Here is a 19,240-nt window from a genome sequence, read left to right as displayed (position 1 = left end):
AGCATTTATTATTATTTTTTATTTTTTTGACAATGAATAGAAAATTATTATTAAAATAATAATAAAAAAAAATATTAATGATATAATATTAAAAAAAGAGTCTATGAGCATTAAGCATATTTTAAAAATGAATCAATATTTGATTACCTAAGAAATAAGGAATTATCACTTGATATGATTTTTAAATAGAGAGACAATATTCTACAATAAGCTAAAAGGTTTGAGTAAGAAAAGACTTATTTACTTCAAAAAATATTAAATGTGATTGATAGTCTCTCTTTCAAATAGTAATATATCTTAAAGTATCATAATATTGAATAATAATAAGATTATTAAAAGCCATAAGCATAATATATTGAAATAATTTTATTTGTATATTACATACTTCTATTTTTAACTTTAACTATTACTTGTATATTATATTTAATAAAAGTTGAAAAGATTGATTATTGTTTACACAACAAAAAAAAAAAAAAAAAAAAAAAAAAAAAAATGTGGCCAAAGAAGTCTTCTTGCTGAAGTAATATTCTATAGCAAGTTCTAATCCCTATTTATATTTCCCAAGAGCTTTCTTGACAACCAGTACTATGTATTTTTTCAACTTATCTACCTCATCATTATCTCAATATGTAGTCCTATGATCAATAAATGCTTGCTACAAAAAAAACTTGAAAATCATCTAAGAATTCTTTGGCTTGATCAATTAATACTTTAGTTGGAGCTCCAAAACAACTTAGAATTTAATCTAAGAAAGCATAAGTTAATTCTTCACTGAATTTACAAAGTAATCTCACCAAATCTATACATTTTGAAAAGTATTTAATTGTTACTAGCACATACTGATTATGTCTCTTAATAATAGCCAAAGTCTGTATAAAATCCAAATTCTATCAATCTCCTAAATTCATGATTGATAAAGGTTGGTGCATTAATTTTGTACAAAACCTTGTCACATACTCAATATCTAAAAACAATCCATTATACATGTCTATGTATATCAACCTGCTAATACTAATCTTATAAAAGATTATAAATTTTTTAATTCCAAAATATCTTAGTTCATCCTAGATTTCTTGCACCAACTTTTCACATTCTTGTAATCTTTGTAATAACAAACTATATCAACTACATTTGACATAATAGCTAGTAGAGTCATTTTAAGGATTAAGAAGGTACTTTCAAGTTATGTATTGGAATTAGAACATTAAGATGAAAAAATTTAAAAAGACTATTTTAATAATTATACATCTTGTTATTTTCTCTCTCTATATATATATATATATATATATATATATATATATACCAATATAAAATCTTATTTGAGTATTATTTTAGCTAGCTTAAAGTGCATGTTTTCAAAGACCTCAAGGAGCTACAACAATAATTCAATGTAATGTTTGTTCAACAAGTTGACAAACAAGGTGTTTGATACTACATTTAAATCAAATCCCTATTGAAAGATGGATATGTCTAAAATGTAATGAAAAATCTAAAGAAAGTTAAGAAATTAATAGAAGTACTTTTAAATTAAAGTTATCAACTTTCTACCTTAAGATGATGTTGGTTGGATGCACCATCATGAAAGGGGCTTCAATAATATTATAAGGAGCAAATAAAAGTTGCTTCCATGGCCTCAACTTTGTAGGATATCTCTATCTATTTAGATTTTTTTTGTATATTTTTATTTTGGTGGTAGTGGTGTATGTGTATGTAAGGTTATACTACCAATTTTTTAATTGAAATGTATATTGAGCTACAACTCAAATAAGACTTTGATTTGTGCTCTATGATGTATTATCTAATACTACCACTTGTACCTTTGAGATGCATATTTATAACCAAAAATATGTTAGTGTAGGTATAGTTTATATTGATTCTATACCATAAAATGTGTTTTGCACACAATATATTAGTGCAAAACACACAAATTAAGTAAAGAATGTTGCCAATACCACTATAATTTTTGTTACTGCCTAAATAACATGCCATCTACTTGACATATTTCTTTAGTTTCTTTTATTTCAACAAACAATTTATTGTTGAATTCAATTAAATTTAAGTGTTTTTTTTTAATAATAATTATTATAATACATAACTTTTTGTAAATTTTAATATGTGTACAAAATATCATATCTGTGTGCATTTCATGTTGTATATTTTTAATTTTACAAATTTAATTTTTTTAATAGATTTTAATACATATATATATATATATATATATATATATATAGTTCATAAATACAATGGAATCATCATGATATCTCACTATTAAATTTTAAAAATAGTTCAATGCTTAGTATATTACAAGATTATATTTAGTTTTTTAATTAAATTTAATTAAATATTTTTGTAAATCCTACTAGTTGATTTTGCTAGTATGTCTGCTAAAATATAAAAACTATATATGTGCATTTTTCAATATTGTGATAGTAAACAATTAAAAGGATCATTTCTAATGCATAAATTTATATACATTAATTAATGAATTTTAAAAAATAAAATAGCTTAAAGTAAAATTGCACAAAATACTTTAACATCCACCTTAAAGGACGGGTAATTCCAGCGATTTTGAGTTTCACAAAATCTTTACGAGAGTTATTTTTTCCAAGATCCATCCCACTTTCATTCTGTTTAATTCGAGTGATAAAATATTCTTAATTTAAGGTAGTAAAATATTCTGTACCTCCTATTTATAATGTAGTCCAACACTTCGTGCCCAGACTTCAATTTCCTGTGGACAAAAAATAGATTTTTTTTAACGCTCAATCACAAATTAGGTCACGCTGATTACGACGAAGAACGGGCGTCGGATTCATTCACGTTGGTTAACTTGTATGGTTCCGATGAGAAGCCCACGCAGGTTCCACCGTGGAACTGGCACAAACTTGAAATGATGCTTGTTTTCCGGCACGGATAGCCAATTCCGCGCAGAATAGCCCCTGGAATGACAGAGTGGAGGCAGATTATGCATTCTCATGACCGTTGGGCGGGAGAGTTTCCCTGCGGTTCCCGTAGCTCGCCATTCGATCCCTCCAATTTGTTTTGTTTCCTAAGCTCTGTCGAGCCTCTGGTCTTTGTGACCGTTGTCTCAAATTCCTGCCGAATGCGTAGTCACGCCATGTTTCGTCTTCCCGCTAATGCTGCTTATCTTCTAACTCTACAGTTATTTCTCTCCCCTTGCATCCGAAATAGAGCTCCTGGCAACTCGTTCTGTACCTGTATCTGAGAGAAGTCAGTGGTCCTTTTGACTTGTGAAAGCGCTGTGATTGTTTGCGATTTTGCTAGAGGCTGTACCATGTTCAATTTTGTCATCGGTGGATGGTTTCCTGTAGAGGTTCTGTGCCGCAGCACTGGAAGTAGTTTGTCTACTTAGTTTTAGTGTATTGAGGATAGGTTTGAGAGCGGTTGTTAATCCTGTTGCGAGGTGCGATTGAGTAAACCGGAGCGGTGAGCGGCACGGTGTGCGCGTGTGCAATCTTGGAATTGATTTGATGTGCTCAGTTGGAAGACGAATTCTGCCTCCACTCCATCTGCTGGTGAGGGAGAGTTACAACATTGAGAACAGGATTAAAGGAGAACCTACGTAGTAGGCCTATGGTCTCAGCCATGACTGTGGCTACTGAGAGAGGTGGAGCTACTCAGTTTGCGCGAGTCAAGAGCGGGGAAGAGAATATCTATGTCACAGTCCGAGTTAGGCCTCTTAGCGCAAAGGAGGTTGCGCGTTCCGACGTTTCTGATTGGGTGTGCTCCAATGGCCATACCATAGCATATAAACATGCGTTACCAGAGCGATCACCCTTTCCTGCTGCGTATACATTTGGTGAGCTACAACTTAATCGTTACAGAGATTCCATTTGTTCATGCATTTATTGAAACTCTGTGCGTTTCCCCACTCGTGACAACGTTACCTTCGAATAGAAGACGGCGCTGGCTCGGTTCAGATTCAGATTCATGGTGTAAGCTTTATTGCCTGTGATAGAATTTATAGCTTCGAGGACGCCTGAAGCTCTGCAGCACTGCTGAGAACCGCTCAGTTGTGAGTTGAATGCACAGTTGACCACAACTGAGCGGTTATTACGGTAGCACAAGAATTGAGATTGACCAGCAATGTGTGCATGCAGATCGTGTGTTTGGGCCTGATTGCCAAACACTGAGGGTTTATGAAGAAGGAGCTAAAGATGTGGCTCTTTCAGCCCTCACTGGTCTCAATGGTAAGCATGTCCTCGACCAAATCCTCTGATAATTTCTTGCACTTACCTTCTGAAGGCAGTAGAAGCTGCAAGATTTTGTAACCTGAAACTTCTTGAGCTCCCATGCGTGGGTGTCAAATTTGTTCTGAACTTGGATCGTCGCAGCTACGATCTTCGCATATGGGCAGACCAGCAGCGGGAAGACTTTCACAATGAGGGGTGTCACCGATAGTGCTATTGCAGACATTTTTGACTACATTCAACGCGTATGTCTTCTACTCTGTTTCAGGATAGGAACGTGCCCCTCTTTGTATTTAGTTACATTCTATGAATGTCAACGAAATCGGCATATTTTTCTTATTGACTTGAATTGCTATGTCCTATTCGCGCTTTATATTAGACTATATGTTCAATTTATATTAAGCTCTTATTTCCAGTACCCAAGCGCTGAGGTGTTGATCATTGGAGTTTTGTACGAATTAAGATTTCCTACTGCTGTTTCGGCTTGTATGATCAGTACCGTAGCAGAACGTATGCTTCAAGCTCTTTTTGTTACTCTCCCAATTACGAAACAAAATCCTTCTCTCAGTAGGGATTCATTAGTGTCATGCTTTCCAGATTTGCTCAAGGGCATTCTTTATCTTACTTTTTACAGAGCCCAGACAGGGAGTTTGTGCTAAAAGTTTCTGCACTTGAAATTTACAACGAGGTGGTGAAAGATTTGCTGGCCACTGAGGGTGCCCCTCTGCGGTTGCTTGATGACAAAGAAGTAAGTCAATAATCCTTCACCTTGTCTATCTATGGCGGAGAACATTGGATGCCTCCTTTCGTTTCAATTCTCGTCTATGCGTTTCATATATTCTACTTGTTGTATCTTGTGGAACGTACGTGCAACTAGATGAACCACTCGTAACTGGATGATTCCATGTTGCAGAAAGGTACTGTTGTGGACAAATTAAAGGAGGAGGTCGTACGTGATATTAACCATTTGCGGCAGGTGATAAAGATTTGCGAAGGTAAAGGAACCTTGAACCTTAATAATGGAATATCACAAGTGTGAGACTCCTGTTCATAGATCAATTCCAGTCTAGGGCCAAAATGAATTGCATGCATTTTCATCCTCACAGTGATACAGAGGTTATAGCATGTTTTCATGTTTCATTTCTGCAGCTCAGAGACAAGTCGGAGAGACAAGTCTAAACGATGTATCTTCCAGGTCCCATCAGATCATTCGATTGGTACACGCTCTCCCTTAAGACCCTTGTATTACTTGAGTTCAGCAATTGGTGCGGAGGCGGCTAGTGGGATTGGTTTATCCTTACGCAGCCCTGCTGGGGTTGGGTCCTGCTGTCAGGTATGAACTTCTGGCTTGTTTGTGCAGACAGTGGAGAGCCACCCATTTGGAGTTGCTCCAGGAAGTACAGCAACCTCTTTAATTGCGAGCCTGGTAACTGTCGGGTTCATCACATCTATCTAAACACTATGTTCGGTTTAGTATGAGACCAGCGTCATGGGAATAGGCCTTCCGCCTCTGTTGACGTACATTCAATGGTCATTAATCTAGAGCACTAATTCCTCTTCATTTCATTACAGAATTTCGTCGATCTGGCTGGAAGTGAGAGAGCATCACAAACTAATGCCGATGGAGCCAGGCTGAAGGAAGGAGCTCACATTAACCGCAGCTTACTAACCTTGAGCACTTGTATTCGCAAGCTCAGGTACACACTATCTAGAGCTCTTGCATCTGAAACTTGCGAATTAGTTAAAGAACCAGCATGTGCATCCTATTTTCATTTAAATCTTGGTATGCCTAATATTTAATGCTGAACTTGAATTTTAATCCGTTGCTTCCAGTGGAGGAAGTAAGATCAAAGGGCATATACCGTATAGAGACTCAAAGCTGACGAGGATTCTACAGCATTCGTTGGGAGGAAATGCAAGAACTGCTATTATTTGCACAATGAGCCCTGCCCATAGCCATGTTGAGCAATCCCGCAACACCCTTGCATTCGCAACTAGGGCGAAGGAAGTAACCAACACCACCCAAATCAACATGGTATGGTTCCTGTGCTTGTTTTGCTCGAGGTGTCCGCGTCTGACAAAATATTACATTTTCGAATGGGGTCTATATCTGTGCTAATCCGATTGGGCCTGCTCTCACTATCATACCCGTAATCTGAACAGGTCAGTGTAGCTCTAATCCACATGCATGTATATGCTTAGATGCTTCTCCCCTGAAAGTATGAAGACCCCTACACAGATGATCAACACGCAGATTCTCGAGCCCTCTGTTAATTCTCCAAAATTTCTCATTATGTTCTTCGATTCTCATGTAACTGATCGTAACCGTGTTCTACGTCTGAATTACAGGTTGTATCAGACAAGGTGCTGGTGAAGCAGCTGCAGAAAGAGGTGGCTAGACTGGAAGCCGAGCTGAAAATACCTGATGTAACTCCTGCTGATTCAGCCTCATCTGAAGCACTTCTCCAAGCCAAAGACCTCCAGATTCAGAAGGTTTGTATCTCTCTACATCGTGTGGATTTTGGTGTTCCCACTTGAGTTGTGAGATCCGGCCGCCGAGCTTGTGTACTTAGACTGGAAGTCCCACAGATGGAGGAAGAGCTAAGGGAGCTGCAAGTCCAGCGTGATGCTGCACAGGCCCGACTTGACGAGGTCAGCAGGAAGCTGGAGGCCGAAGAGTTGGCCAAAAGGCAAGCTGAAGAGGCAGCCAAGAAGCTTGCCGAGCAAGCGGCGCAAAGACCTGTAAGATCTAACGATTTATGTCTCCATCTCACAACTTGATTTCCGATTTAATATCAGAGAGGATGGGGTCCGTAGTCGATTATCAAAACCTCATTTCAACTCCTAGACTGGAGCTGTAAGCTACTAAGTAACTCCATTCACGTCGTGTGCATGTAGCCGTTAGCGCCGGGGCCTCAACCCATTTTCCGCACACCTCTGTCAATTGCGACGAATCGAAGAAGGTGGTCTGATTCGGGCGATTATCTCATCCGAAAATTCGAGGAACAAAACCAGCAGCCCCACACACCCCCTCGCAGTGTTCGACCAAAAGGACCAAACATGTCAGTAAGACAATCTACTGCCGCGTCTGTAATGCTAGTGCAGGAGATCCGCAAGCTTGAAAATCTGCAGGACGAACTAGGAGAGGACGCTAATCGAGCTCTTGAAGCCCTTCAGAAAGAGGTTGAATGCTTAAGGATGGCTCAAGCTGGCATGAACCATGACGCTGCATCTACAGTCAAGAAACTTCAGGAAGAAATTCAGACAATGCACAGCCTTCGCGCCACAACCTCGAGGTTAAAGTGCTTGGATAACAAGGAAGATATAGCCAGTCTCCGCCAGTCCATAAGTCTGAACCCCGCGACTTTGCGACAAGAGCTCTCTAGATTGGGAGACAAGGATAAAACTGACGCTGATGCTGCCATAGCAACATTAGAGGAGCAATTGGAGAGTGTACAGAGGTCTTTGGACAATTTGATTCTTGCAAACGAGGCACAATCGCCGAAGGTAATCTTCATCCTGCAAACTTGGCTTCCCAGATGAATTAACTGATGAAGAACGAACACTCGTATCAACGCATCTGATTGCTTGCAGTCAGGACGAGTAATCCGAAAGAATAGTTTACACGCGTTAGTTTGTGTTGTTGCGCCTTCTAGCTCTAGTTATCCATTTAACCAACTGCGAATGCCACTTATCTATTTTTAAAACTTTTGACGCTGTTGAGGGCGATCTTCTGGTCATAACTTTAGGACAGAGTATCTCTTACTGCAAATGGTTGACATTTGCATGCTTCTTGATCTACGTAATGTGTAGGATGTTGGACAATCACCCAGAACACCTGCCCGCAAGAAAGATGTCCCCCCAACGCCCTCGACCGCCATGGCTAGGCAACGACTTACTGCTGATATGCCTTGCTCTCCAGCTGCTCGGAGGAGTTTGAGATATAGTAATGTCGAGAACAATGAAAACACGCCCCCGCGAGTCCCACGTGATAACCATCCCCAAAACGGAGCAGATCACGGAACACTTCGAGGGAACGGAAATCATAAACAAGGAGCATCTCCAGCCAAATCCGACCTTAATTCAAGCCTGTCCAAAATGAGCCCTGGTGGTGCCCACAAAAGATCCAATTCAGTGGACATTCGGAAAATGCAGAATTTGTTCAAGACCGCAGCTGAGGACAATATCAAAAGCATCCGTTCCTATGTCACGGAATTGAAAGAGCGTGTGGCGAAACTTCAATACCAGAAACAGCTACTTGTCTGTCAGGTAAGTACAAGGATTGTTCGTATATCAAGCCACTTCTGACGCATACTTCTGGTCGCAAATCTATACCTGCTGTTCAGGGCTATCCCCAGAAGTTGGAGCCTCAATGCGCTCAGTCCGTTGTGATGTCTCACTTCCAATCTCTCATTGCTTCTTGATACTTGCAATAGGTTCTTGAATTAGAAGCCAGCGGGAATGGAGACGAGGAAGGAGATGACGATCTTAATGATGATGAGCTGGCCATGGAGCCTGTACAATCACCAGGCAGCTGGAAGTGTCAATTCGAGCTGCAGAGGGCACATATCTTCGAGTTGTGGGACTCATGCAATGTCTCCATCATCCACAGAACGCAATTCTATCTCCTATTCAAGGGAGATCCTTCTGATGCCATTTACATAGAAGTGGAATTGCGCCGCTTAACTTGGTTGCAGGAGAACTTCAACGCCGAGTCTTCACCGTACCAACACAATGTCAACAATATTGAGGAGCAATTAATACCTGCTAGCCCGAACTGTGGTAACAGGTAACAACTTGCCCTTGACTAACATTACATATCTTGCATTATTTTTGACATCAAGACTTTCTTCCGATCAAATCTCTCAGGAGTACCCAGGCTCAAGTCTTCATTGGTTCACGTTGCAGACACTAACATGCTGCTGAATGAACAACTAATTGATTTGTGCAGTGCAAGAAACCTGAAGAGGGAAAGAGAACTTCTTGCGAGGCAGATGGGACGAAGGATGTCGGCTGAAGAAAGGGAAGACTTGTTCATGAGGTGGGGTGTCCCCATCGAGGGAAAGCAACGAAAGCTCCAGCTAGTTTACAAACTGTGGATGGACCCTCACAATCTGGGTCATATCCAAGCCAGTGCTGAAGTGGTAGCGAGGATCGTGGGCATCATCAATCCTGGGTCTGCCCCCAAAGAAATGTTCGCCCTCAATTTCGCTCCTCCCAACCATGCGGAAAGGCCAGGCTTGTTCGGATGGAATGGTTTATCAGCTCTTCTCAATTTCTAGCACTGGAAAAAAAATTCAGGTGAAGAAAATTGTTGGTGGTCATAGTTAGTAAATTTAGCTCAGTCATTGACGGAGGAATGATAGATTTTCCTGCTGAAGATTATTCAGTCCTCCGTTCCTTGAGAGGAAGACTTCTTATACACTATTGTATATGTATTTCAGCGTTGATTAAGCACCCACTTTAATCGCTGCGATTTTAACTGGACCAAAATTCGTGCCATGTGCACCCCATGTTTAACAGTAACCTGTCGAAATCCTCTCTCCAAATACTCTTCCGTTTTGTACACGTTTTTCACTGCAAATAGAAAAATTGTATATAGTACATCCTCAATTCTCATTCACAACTTGCTGAACTGCACATAATCCACCGCTTATCGTACAACTTTCAATCGAAAATTTTAGAAAATTGGCATTCCCGCATGAACATCTAACATGTCATCGTCACTAAGTGAATTTAATCGACGTAACTATTGCAACTAACAGCCTTTCCAGTTGACACTAGTCCTTTGAATCCTTATGAACAACATGCTCTCTTCAGAAGCCCTCCGGAGCATTGTGTGACCACTCATTGGTAAACCTTATTGGACTTCTTTGCGACACTTTTGCTCTGTGAGGAGAAGTCTTCATTATCAAAGCCCTCAACTTCATAATCAAAATCACCCTCCCAGAATGCTTCACTATCCTCATCCCCATCGCTCTCCCACTCGATAGATTCTGAGGAGGTAAAAGCTGACACATCCGAATTCGGTCGCATAGTCACGAATTCCGCATGATTCTGATCGTGTTGATCCAAATCATCCTGACGTTCTTTGATCAAAGCAGCCTTGTCCGTCCACTGCCTGTGCGCTTCTGCAGCTGCCATTTGAGCCCTTCCGCTCGCCACTTCCTGCCATGAGAACGAGATGTCTGCATGTCTACTAAGTGTCATTGTGTCTCCTATTACAATCGTTTGCAAGTTCCGCATGCTTGCAAGCCTCAGAATGTCGGTGAAGTCAGAGTCGTCTGACACTAGGATGAGGGTTTCTAGACCTCTGTGACAAAAACAATACCATCATTTCGAATTCACAAATGTCGTAAAAGAATCAAAATCAAAAGCACGCACTGATGGAAGGGCAGTCTCGAAATTCGATGACTAACAAAACCTCTCAATATACTAAGTCGCAGGAAAACTCGATCTCTAGAAGAACTGCAAATTCCCGCACCAAATATCACTTGACAAACCACTACTGTTGCTGATGGTTTCAGGAATGTTTCTTTGTGGGAATAAGGTGAAGTGAGAAATTGAGACTAGGGAGCACAAACGAAGAATTACCTGTTGATGTAAACACTCATGTGCTTTATGAGCGCTGCATCAGCTGCCTGGGGTCGGTCCTCCACAGTTCTCACATAAACGCCCGCTCGTCTCAGCTCGGGAGCAAGGCCGTAACCTAGCTTGGGCACCAGGAGCTGAGAAGCGATGGCCTGGTACTTGTCTTCTTTCTGGGCCAGCTTCTCCATATACCTCTGTTTCTTTCCCCCTTTTAAATGCTTCAAGTGGCTAATTCTTTTGTTGCGTTCTCTCTCGTGCTGCCCCTTGAAATGCCTCTTCAGCTTAAAATATGTATCGCACTTTCTCCCACAGTACTGGCACCTATAAGGTTGATAGGGAGTCGCAATTCCCTGGACTTCCAGCGAATTCAACCGTTTCCTTTCCTTCCTCTGATCTCGCACCCACTGCGGCACATAAATGAATGCGTGACGATTCGCATAGGCAACCATATCAACAACGAGCCCGAACTCACCAGCTAGGTCTCTAAGTCTGATAGCTGCCTTGTAAGGCATTACCCCATTGGGCGGCTTGTTGTCTAAATCCCAAAACACTCCCACGGTTCTTTTCTTCTCTACTTCTTCGTCTATTTGGACTATGCTTTCCTCACTTGCCTCAACATCATCGGGAGTGTCGTATACACTACAGATAAGATACTTCCGCCTTGAAATTATCCTTCTCGTCGACAGTGTTTCCTTGTGAACTTCTAGAGGTCGCCCAGTAAAGGAGCAAAATATCCTAGTTCTTCTGTTGTTCCGAATCTCAGAAATTGAATTCACAGCAGGAAGAATTCCTCCCCAGATTACACTGCCGAAATTAGAGAGTATCGCCATGATTACTCTCCGTGATCTCAAACCAAGCGGCGACCTACAATACCAATCAGGTCCAACGCAAGTCCCCGCGTGACACCTAGGTCTCTCATTCCCACCGTTTTATTCTGAGGTCGACTGGACAATTCAACAGCCGTCGGGTACAGAAAACACCATAACTAAAATTGCCTCACAAATCCTTCGGCACCGAACTAAAGGAAAAATCTAAGAAAACACCAAATGATTCCTCGCATTGAGCCGTAGGGAAAGCAGAAGAAGAGGAAGAAGCAGACGAGAGAAGTCTAAAAATCGGTGACATGGACGACCAGGGCACCGCGATGCCCGCCTAATCTTCAAACTACATGCATTGTCCACCAAGGCTCACGATCTCCGCGAACAAGGTGACAGAAACTGAAGGGAATTCAAAGTGACGCGCTGCTTGCGGTGCATTACAATCCTTCGAGGAATTATTGAAACCTCTGACAACAATTTGCTTGCCAAAAACAAAATGTGGCGTGGATTTGGAGGAACACTGGCAAAAGGAGAGAGACGAAGTTCCCACTTGAGAACGGGTGGGGAACATGGTTCCCTTCATACCCACTCTTGCGCTAGGACTTGGCTTCATTTACTAGGTAAGGCTCTTGAATGCTTTGTTTGTCATACTTATGATAGATGCCAAAATAATCTTGTGAATTGTAAGGAAAATCTTTCTTTTTCAAAATGATGGTTTCATTAAAACCTTTGAACAAAATCAACTTCTAAAAGTTTCTACTATGGTCTCAAGATAGTTTTTTGAAGGCTTTTGGTTGAGTATGTGTTTGTGCTATGGTCTCAAGATAGGTTTTTGAAGGCTTTTGAAGGCTAATTAGTACTTGAAAAAGATAATTAGGTTTGGTGATGAAAATAGCATATAAGAAAATAATTTTTTTATATATTATATTTTTATTTTCTTGTAATGTAATTTTTTAAATGAATTTAATTTCTTTATTTATATTTGTATTAAATGTAAATTAATTTCTTATTTATTCTAAAAATTATATGAGTGTACATGTATGTGTATTTGTAAATTGGTGTTATTCATTTAAGAAAAAAATGACAATGCATATGAATTAACAAATCAATTATTTTGAAGATTATTGTTATGAATTTAACAATGTTTTAAATTTTTGAACTCTTGTGTCATCTTAAATTTTTTTATAAACAAAAAAGCTTTGATGTATTTTTTTTTAAATGTAATATCATTTATGTAGCAAACCTGAATAATTACATGTTTGAAACAGAATGTATTTTTATTCAATAACAATAGAATCTTATGAAAATGCCAAATCAATACAAAAAAACTGTCACATTTACTTATTTGTTCATCCATTATTTGGGGTTACAATTTGTTATTGAATCAAAAAGTTTTCAATCATTTTCATAATATGTTTCTGTTCCTATTCATACCACTATATGATTGTTGTTAAACCAATGAAGATAACATATAATTAAATATAATGTAGTAAATTCTAATAACTTCAATAACAAAGTCAAAATTCTTTCTAAGTATCCTTGCATTGGAATACAAATGGAATTACTGACTTTGCAATCAAGACTTTGTCTATTAGTCACGTCCTATATCAACACAACTCAAATATTGCTTTAGTTCAATCTATTACTCATTTAGAATTAAACCATGACCAAAACCTTCGTGAGAAAACAATTTACTTATATTTAACTAGTAAACATGTACTTCAAAGAACAGCAACGTATGATTAGTATAGCTACTAGGAAATGTCATAATGTGGTACACAACAAATACAAATATGAGATTTTGCTTCATTTGACTTCATATTTAGCTAAAAAGTAAAGTAATCAAAAAGAAGAAGCACTCATTACACAACCTTAAAAATCCCCAAGAAGGTGCAAATTTATGAATGCTAGCTGAGTATGACCAAAGCATGCATAGCTTGATTAGACGAAGGAGGTGGTTGTAGCATAGTTTGCTACTACAAAGTGGCAAACAAGTGATGCTTATAAAATTTTGGCTTATACTCGAAGTGCAGTGGTGAGATACTCGTCGATTAGCAAATCCAGAGCATATTTTTCAAAAACTTTGTCAAGAGTAGGAACCAGATGAATTGATAAAGAAAATGCACAGTGTGCACAGAGAATGTTGCAGATTGTGCTTTGGAAGCAACAGCCACAAAGGGGAACGAGGATGCCGCAACTAGATTGTGCATCTGCCATCACGACATGAATAACAATTTTTATTTTATTTTATTTTATCTTATTTTTCCCTTCACGAAATAGCTCGAATGCGCGACATATAGATTGTTTCTTCCGAAAGTTGAGCGTCAAATAGCACTTAGTGAGGATAAAAGCATTCTTTTATTGGTTGGAGTTATTTGAAAACAAATGGATGTCGACTTGCATCTTGATGGAAGCAGTCTGAGTCAAACGCCGCATCATGGAAAAAATTTTTGTACACAAGAATCTCCATTTTCAATCTAGACCTCAGTAATGCAGTGCTCTTTCCACCAAGACTAATGGGCTAAATATAGTAATTCCCAATTGAGGTGATACAGAAGTTCGCAAGTACGATGCTTTTGATAATACATCTGAGAGTCGGGGATGAAATCTCTGACTCTGTAAATGACGTTTAATCGTCCGAAGACCCTGGAAGGAGTCTAAGTCGTGAGGAACCGCCATCCAATTCATTCTTTGCTGAGCTAGAGAAAAATCTTCTGGTTCCTGCACGACGTTAATCAGGAACATTAGTAACCTGCCAGGCAATTGGTATCATAATCAATGGGGTACTGTATCAACAACAGAAACTTGCAAGCTGCAGCTCTCATACACAAGCATTCAAAATTCTAGCTCAGGAATAACATTTTTAACTAACTCATCACCATCGCCAGAAAAGAGTGTGTTGCGAGGCCCTGACTATGCTGTGTCTTGCACCAAGACGACTACTATAAAACGTTCTTTGATGTCAATAAAGCCAGTTTCCACAAATGTTCACAGAAAGAATATGAGCCTAGTACTGAATTGGCCAATTTCTTCATAGCTGTTGCGGATTTTCTAGACAAATGCAAATTAAAATTCTTTGTCGCATAGAAATCTGAACCGCAACAACTGACTCCTCCCAGATTATGAGGATGTTTTACCTCCAGAGTTCATGCGAGAAGGGACGACCTCGGCATATGAGTTGGTCTCTGTGCCAAGACTGCTTTGTACCCAGCCCCTTCTTCCATCAAAGCCGTCGGCAATGATCCAAGCGTTTTTGAATCCTAATCCTGATAATGACTTGGCAATGATTTTGGCGATATCTCCGTTCCTGCAGTGAATGATATGTAGGGTCAGTGTCCAAGTCAAAGTATTGTATAGATGACTAAGGGTTAACAACAAAGCGTAACAAACTACTATGTAGAGCCCAAGAAGAGGCTGTAGTAGTGTCATATAAGACACCATGACCATGGTTCGAAAAGCAAAGTGCAAAGAGCCGAGATAAAGAAACGCTTACGAATCTATGATGACGATGTTGGAACCTTTGTCAAGTCTTTTCATGGATGCGATCTTGAGGGCAGTAATCTCTGCCTCAACCTTGCGGACATTGCGAATTTGCCCCCTAAGTTTCCCTGCCAACTCCTCAACTCTGTCTCCAAACAAAACTTTCAGGTTAGTAGACAATTTCTTAAGGGTTGAACCCATTGTGTGGAACATTTCAGGCAGAGGCCACATAGTACACGCTCGCACAAGGCGTACTGTATCACATGGCTTTACAATGCCACATTTGTCGCTGATGAGGAAGTCGAAGTGGTGTACAAAGGAACTTACGAAATAGACAAGAACTTGTTCTTCACGTTTCTTGGCAAGCTGGGTACACCAGACTTGGTCTTTTCCTTCTCGCTTCTCACATCAATAAGAACGTAGTCTTGCTTCGTCAGAAGATCTAAAGCTTGGGGAGCGGTAAGTTCACCTGCACATATCATATAAATGTCATAGTCTTAGCCAACCAAGAGAATGTAGTGATTTGTGGGATTCATCGCAATATGTACAAGCTTTTTAGTAGATTACTCTAGCGACGGTAAGAGAGGGTATGGATTTTCTAATTGACAAACCATTCGGGGATCCTTGTCCCTCCAATAGAGGATCCGTTACAGAAAGCAAAGCATCGACAGCCAAGGCGCAGATTCCAATTCTATCAACAGTGGCACACGTACCCCGGAATCCCCGCACAGCGGTGGAAACATTCGAAAGCAAAGGAGGAGCCAAGAAATACAAAAGTAGTAAGGCTCCAGCTCCTGTGGCTAACACCAGGGGGTCTGAGGATAACACGTTGTCAAGAGTGCTTGAAATTGATGGCTGAGCGCTTTCAATGTACTTCTCAGCCTGTCCGGCTGCTTCGCCAGCAACGCTAACTGCTGTCTGCGAACATTCGCAAGGTGCATTTAGTACAACACACAATTCACCCAAGACCACGTTCAAGAGAGGAGAATCAATTCATGGCGATGTGGGCACACATAGGCAGACCAAATAACAATCAGGAATGAGTTTTGATGAAAGTGTCAATGAGGGCGACATCATTTTGTAATGGATGTAATGAGACGCAGTAAAGTCTACTGCTAGATATTTGAAGGTATTTCTTATGATATTTAAAGTTACCTTGGCGACATCCAGTGCAGGTTTCGTGTCAATGCCGTTGCTCTGAAGGGCCTTCACTGCCTGCTTCTCTAGGTCTGTTGCAATGGGTAAGACAGATTTGTACGCGTAGTCTGCAGTCTGTTGGACGTAAGGAGTGGCAACGTCCACAGCGGGCTTCACGGAGGTGAAAACTTGTTGAAAGACGTCCTTGGATGCGTTGAATACGTCAACTGCTGTTTGGGCCACTTGAGAGGCAATCGATTCCATCTGAAGCAGAGCAGAGTGCTCTCGTCAAAACCAGAAATACAAAGGAATGTACATAATTAATTTCACTTGTGAATTGAGAGGATATCTCAGAGGAAGATATTCTTACTAGCACTCCTTTGAATCACAATGATACAATCACAATGACACCTTCGAATCTCGGTTGGTCTAGTGAACAGAAGCCGACAAGATTGAGACACGCATCTATGGCGTAGGGTCTCTCAACGAGATTTTGTGCACATATATGTTTACGAGTTGTTGTATCCTTCTTTCCGAAGAAAATAGAAGGAAAGTTGAATTATTTCGACAGATTGTGAGACCTTGCGACTTACAATTCACAAGGTACATAGGTGAAAATTCTGACGGGGACTCTCTTACCTTCAAGACAGTTCCAGTGACATCTTCGCTAGTGAGGGCGTTCGCTGCACCGGCATCAGCCAACACAACGATGGAGGTGATGGTGGCTGGCGTCGTTACCGCAAGGGTACTATGCTCGTCCTTCACATGGGCTCTCACTGAGAAAGCTGGTCGTCTGCATTTAGATAACCCTTTTGCACTTCGGAGAGAAACAGAATTGTCAACGAATTGTGAAGTACCAGCCAATGAGCCGCTCATGCCAAGCACTTGCATAGTTTTCATTGTTTGGGCCATTTCAGTCTCTTCTCCCGATGGCACAGGCCCCTCACGCGAGAGAAAGAGAGTTGTTGAAGCACTTCAAAACGCCTTTCTGATATACGACGGGCTTCAATTCCGCAGTCTGTGGTACGAGAATCCACATAAACTTATCAGAAACAAACAATCAATTGCACAACACAACACAAGCCGTGAACTTTGATCACTAGAATACGTTCGGCACAGACTTCTAGTCCCCATTGCTACAAAGAAGGCAAATGCAATCGTCCTACCCCAATCGTGTTTCGCAAGGTCTATGATGGACACTAAAAGTACAAAATTCAGAATTCTAAGATAAGAAATTCCGCAGTTTCGTAACCTCAAAGAATACCTGGGTACCCAGCACTTGGTCTTGCCACCGAAACACTGCCCCAATATCAAAGACGAAAGGATTAAGAGCTTCTGTACCCAAGTTGATTTTAAGAGATCTATCTAGAAGTACAGGTAGTGTTGCATTGTACTACACAGTTCTGCAGATTGTGGTCGAAGATTGGGATCAAAGAAGTGGTGCGTGACCCATCGAGAGATTCACCCTGGTGCTGCTTCATTCTCCTGCGCTTTCCGTTTCTGGTTCATGCTGTACACAAGATCCAGCGGACCTCTAGAGTAGAGCCACGTCGGTCAGAGCATACCCAAATCTCCCCTCTGGTTCTCCGAAGGGCTTGCGGCAACTCGCATACTCTCCATGTGAAGTTTTAAGAGCTAGTAAGTTACCCTGTGGGGAAGTTACCCTCCAGATATCCAGTCTGTACTGGGACCAATCATTTGCTAGCGATTGTCCATGTGCCCAATTGCTTTATCTTTGGCGGCAGAAATGACGCTAATCACATTTGGCTGATTGCGAAGCTACTCAGAAATTTGTCTAAATCCTGCCTCTTGCCGTAAGCCTGATTCAGTGTGCTGTGTAAGAGAAATGGAACAGGAGATGCTTAAAAGGAAGAGGAACGAGTTAAATAAGTTGGGTAGTTGCTCTTGTGAATGTGGCGTTGGAGGTCGTTGGTTGTGCAGCAAGTCCAACCACTCGTAATAGCTCATATCAACTAGCAACATCGTCAAAAGAACTCAGATTGAAGTTATTTTCCAATCGCTGGCCGTGTTCATTAACTGGTTCTGCGTGATTTTGCTAGTTACCTAGGTTGTTCGGAAAATTGTTCGCTATTGTAGGGACATGACCGTGCCAACATCTGGTTTTTAGGGCATGTGGAATGACGACATGAGGTGTACAAGGATTTTGTTTCACGCTTTCGGGAAGTCACGCCGATAACTTCAAGGAAAACGCTGCTACCCCAGAATCATTAGCCTCTGGTGTGGACGGTCCTCATGGAGAAGTCTGCTTCCCGTTGTGTTTCAGATAGCTTTCTGGATGTACACGTTGAACGTTTCGTCAATAGAACCCAGTCAATGTGCTGAACCAATCTCGTCTGCATTTGACTGCTGTACAAAAAGATCTAAAGCATCTGATGCACAGAAAGAAGACAGTGTTCAAAAAATGATTAGCTACGCCTGCATCTGGGTCGGCATCCTAACGAAGGACTCTTATTTTCGGTGACCGAATGATTTGATGAAGGGGTCGCTCTGAACATTGGGGATCAAAGGCAAGGATTACTTAAACTATTTTTCTGTACTAAGTTCAGCCGACTTTGGTCGATGATGATGTTTTGGTGAAGTATCGTACTAAGTTCAGCCAACTTTGTATGAAATGCGCCTCGTCTGCTTTCCACTTGCCAGGAGCTCGATCATTCCAGTCTACTTCATCCCGTCAAAACCAACTATTCCTTCGCAACCCTTGTAGAAAAACATTAAATTCAGCAAAATCAATTCACATTCGCGAGTGTTCTATTCAGTTCCCCCGACAAGTGACATCGTAGTTTGCTCTCGAGGAGATTATGAAAACTGAGTTATTGGTTTTGCTGAACAAATCCATGCTTCAAAACTCTGCTCTGATTTTAATTGCCGATGGATCATAATGAGGTGGAACAGCATGACATTCAGCTAGAGAAGATTCTATGAAGATGGAGCAAACAGAATTCCCCACTCTACAGGGGCTATGCCTTCTGTATACCCAAAGAG

At 40.6% G+C, this 19,240-nt stretch overlaps 3 protein-coding genes across 4 annotated transcripts; 1 reads left to right on the top strand and 2 right to left on the bottom strand.

The window, feature by feature from the left end:
- The first annotated feature begins 3,080 nt into the window (after positions 1 to 3,080).
- Positions 3,081 to 9,737, top strand: LOC112278709 (kinesin-like protein NACK1). The gene is made up of 15 exons (XM_024512356.3): positions 3,081 to 3,820; positions 4,122 to 4,211; positions 4,356 to 4,456; positions 4,846 to 4,959; positions 5,125 to 5,206; positions 5,361 to 5,428; positions 5,572 to 5,637; positions 5,784 to 5,908; positions 6,045 to 6,246; positions 6,561 to 6,704; positions 6,801 to 6,953; positions 7,110 to 7,718; positions 8,025 to 8,480; positions 8,648 to 9,000; positions 9,163 to 9,737. Exons 1-15 carry the CDS (start codon positions 3,595 to 3,597, stop codon positions 9,491 to 9,493), a joined length of 3,120 nt encoding a protein of 1,039 aa, XP_024368124.1. The 5' UTR covers positions 3,081 to 3,594; the 3' UTR covers positions 9,494 to 9,737.
- A 139-nt stretch (positions 9,738 to 9,876) lies between these two features.
- On the bottom strand, positions 9,877 to 12,111 carry LOC112278710 (uncharacterized). The gene is made up of 2 exons (XM_024512358.3): positions 10,806 to 12,111; positions 9,877 to 10,524 (listed from the first exon to the last, which is right to left on the bottom strand). Exons 1-2 carry the CDS (start codon positions 11,630 to 11,632, stop codon positions 10,059 to 10,061), a joined length of 1,293 nt encoding a protein of 430 aa, XP_024368126.1. The 5' UTR covers positions 11,633 to 12,111; the 3' UTR covers positions 9,877 to 10,058.
- A 1,848-nt stretch (positions 12,112 to 13,959) lies between these two features.
- Positions 13,960 to 17,676, bottom strand: LOC112279044 (calcium sensing receptor, chloroplastic). 2 transcript variants are annotated; one of them, XM_024513102.3, is made up of 8 exons: positions 17,502 to 17,676; positions 16,877 to 17,255; positions 16,256 to 16,501; positions 15,814 to 16,018; positions 15,428 to 15,569; positions 15,114 to 15,245; positions 14,758 to 14,927; positions 13,960 to 14,341 (listed from the first exon to the last, which is right to left on the bottom strand). In XM_024513102.3, the coding sequence occupies exons 2-8, from the start codon at positions 17,147 to 17,149 to the stop codon at positions 14,250 to 14,252; spliced, it is 1,260 nt and encodes a 419-aa protein (XP_024368870.1). In that variant the 5' UTR covers positions 17,150 to 17,255; positions 17,502 to 17,676; the 3' UTR covers positions 13,960 to 14,249. The 2 variants fall into 2 exon arrangements, with proteins under 2 accessions (XP_024368870.1, XP_024368871.1); XM_024513103.3 differs by having other exon boundaries at positions 17,404 to 17,586.
- Positions 17,677 to 19,240: the final 1,564 nt, after the last annotated feature.

The sequence above is a fragment of the Physcomitrium patens genome, chromosome 2 (genome assembly GCF_059467195.1).
Source record: "Physcomitrium patens ecotype Gransden chromosome 2, ASM5946719v1, whole genome shotgun sequence".
NCBI classification, from domain to species: domain Eukaryota; kingdom Viridiplantae; phylum Streptophyta; class Bryopsida; order Funariales; family Funariaceae; genus Physcomitrium; species Physcomitrium patens.
Note: the sequence above shows the minus strand (reverse complement) of the source record. Positions and strands in the feature narration are given on the sequence as shown.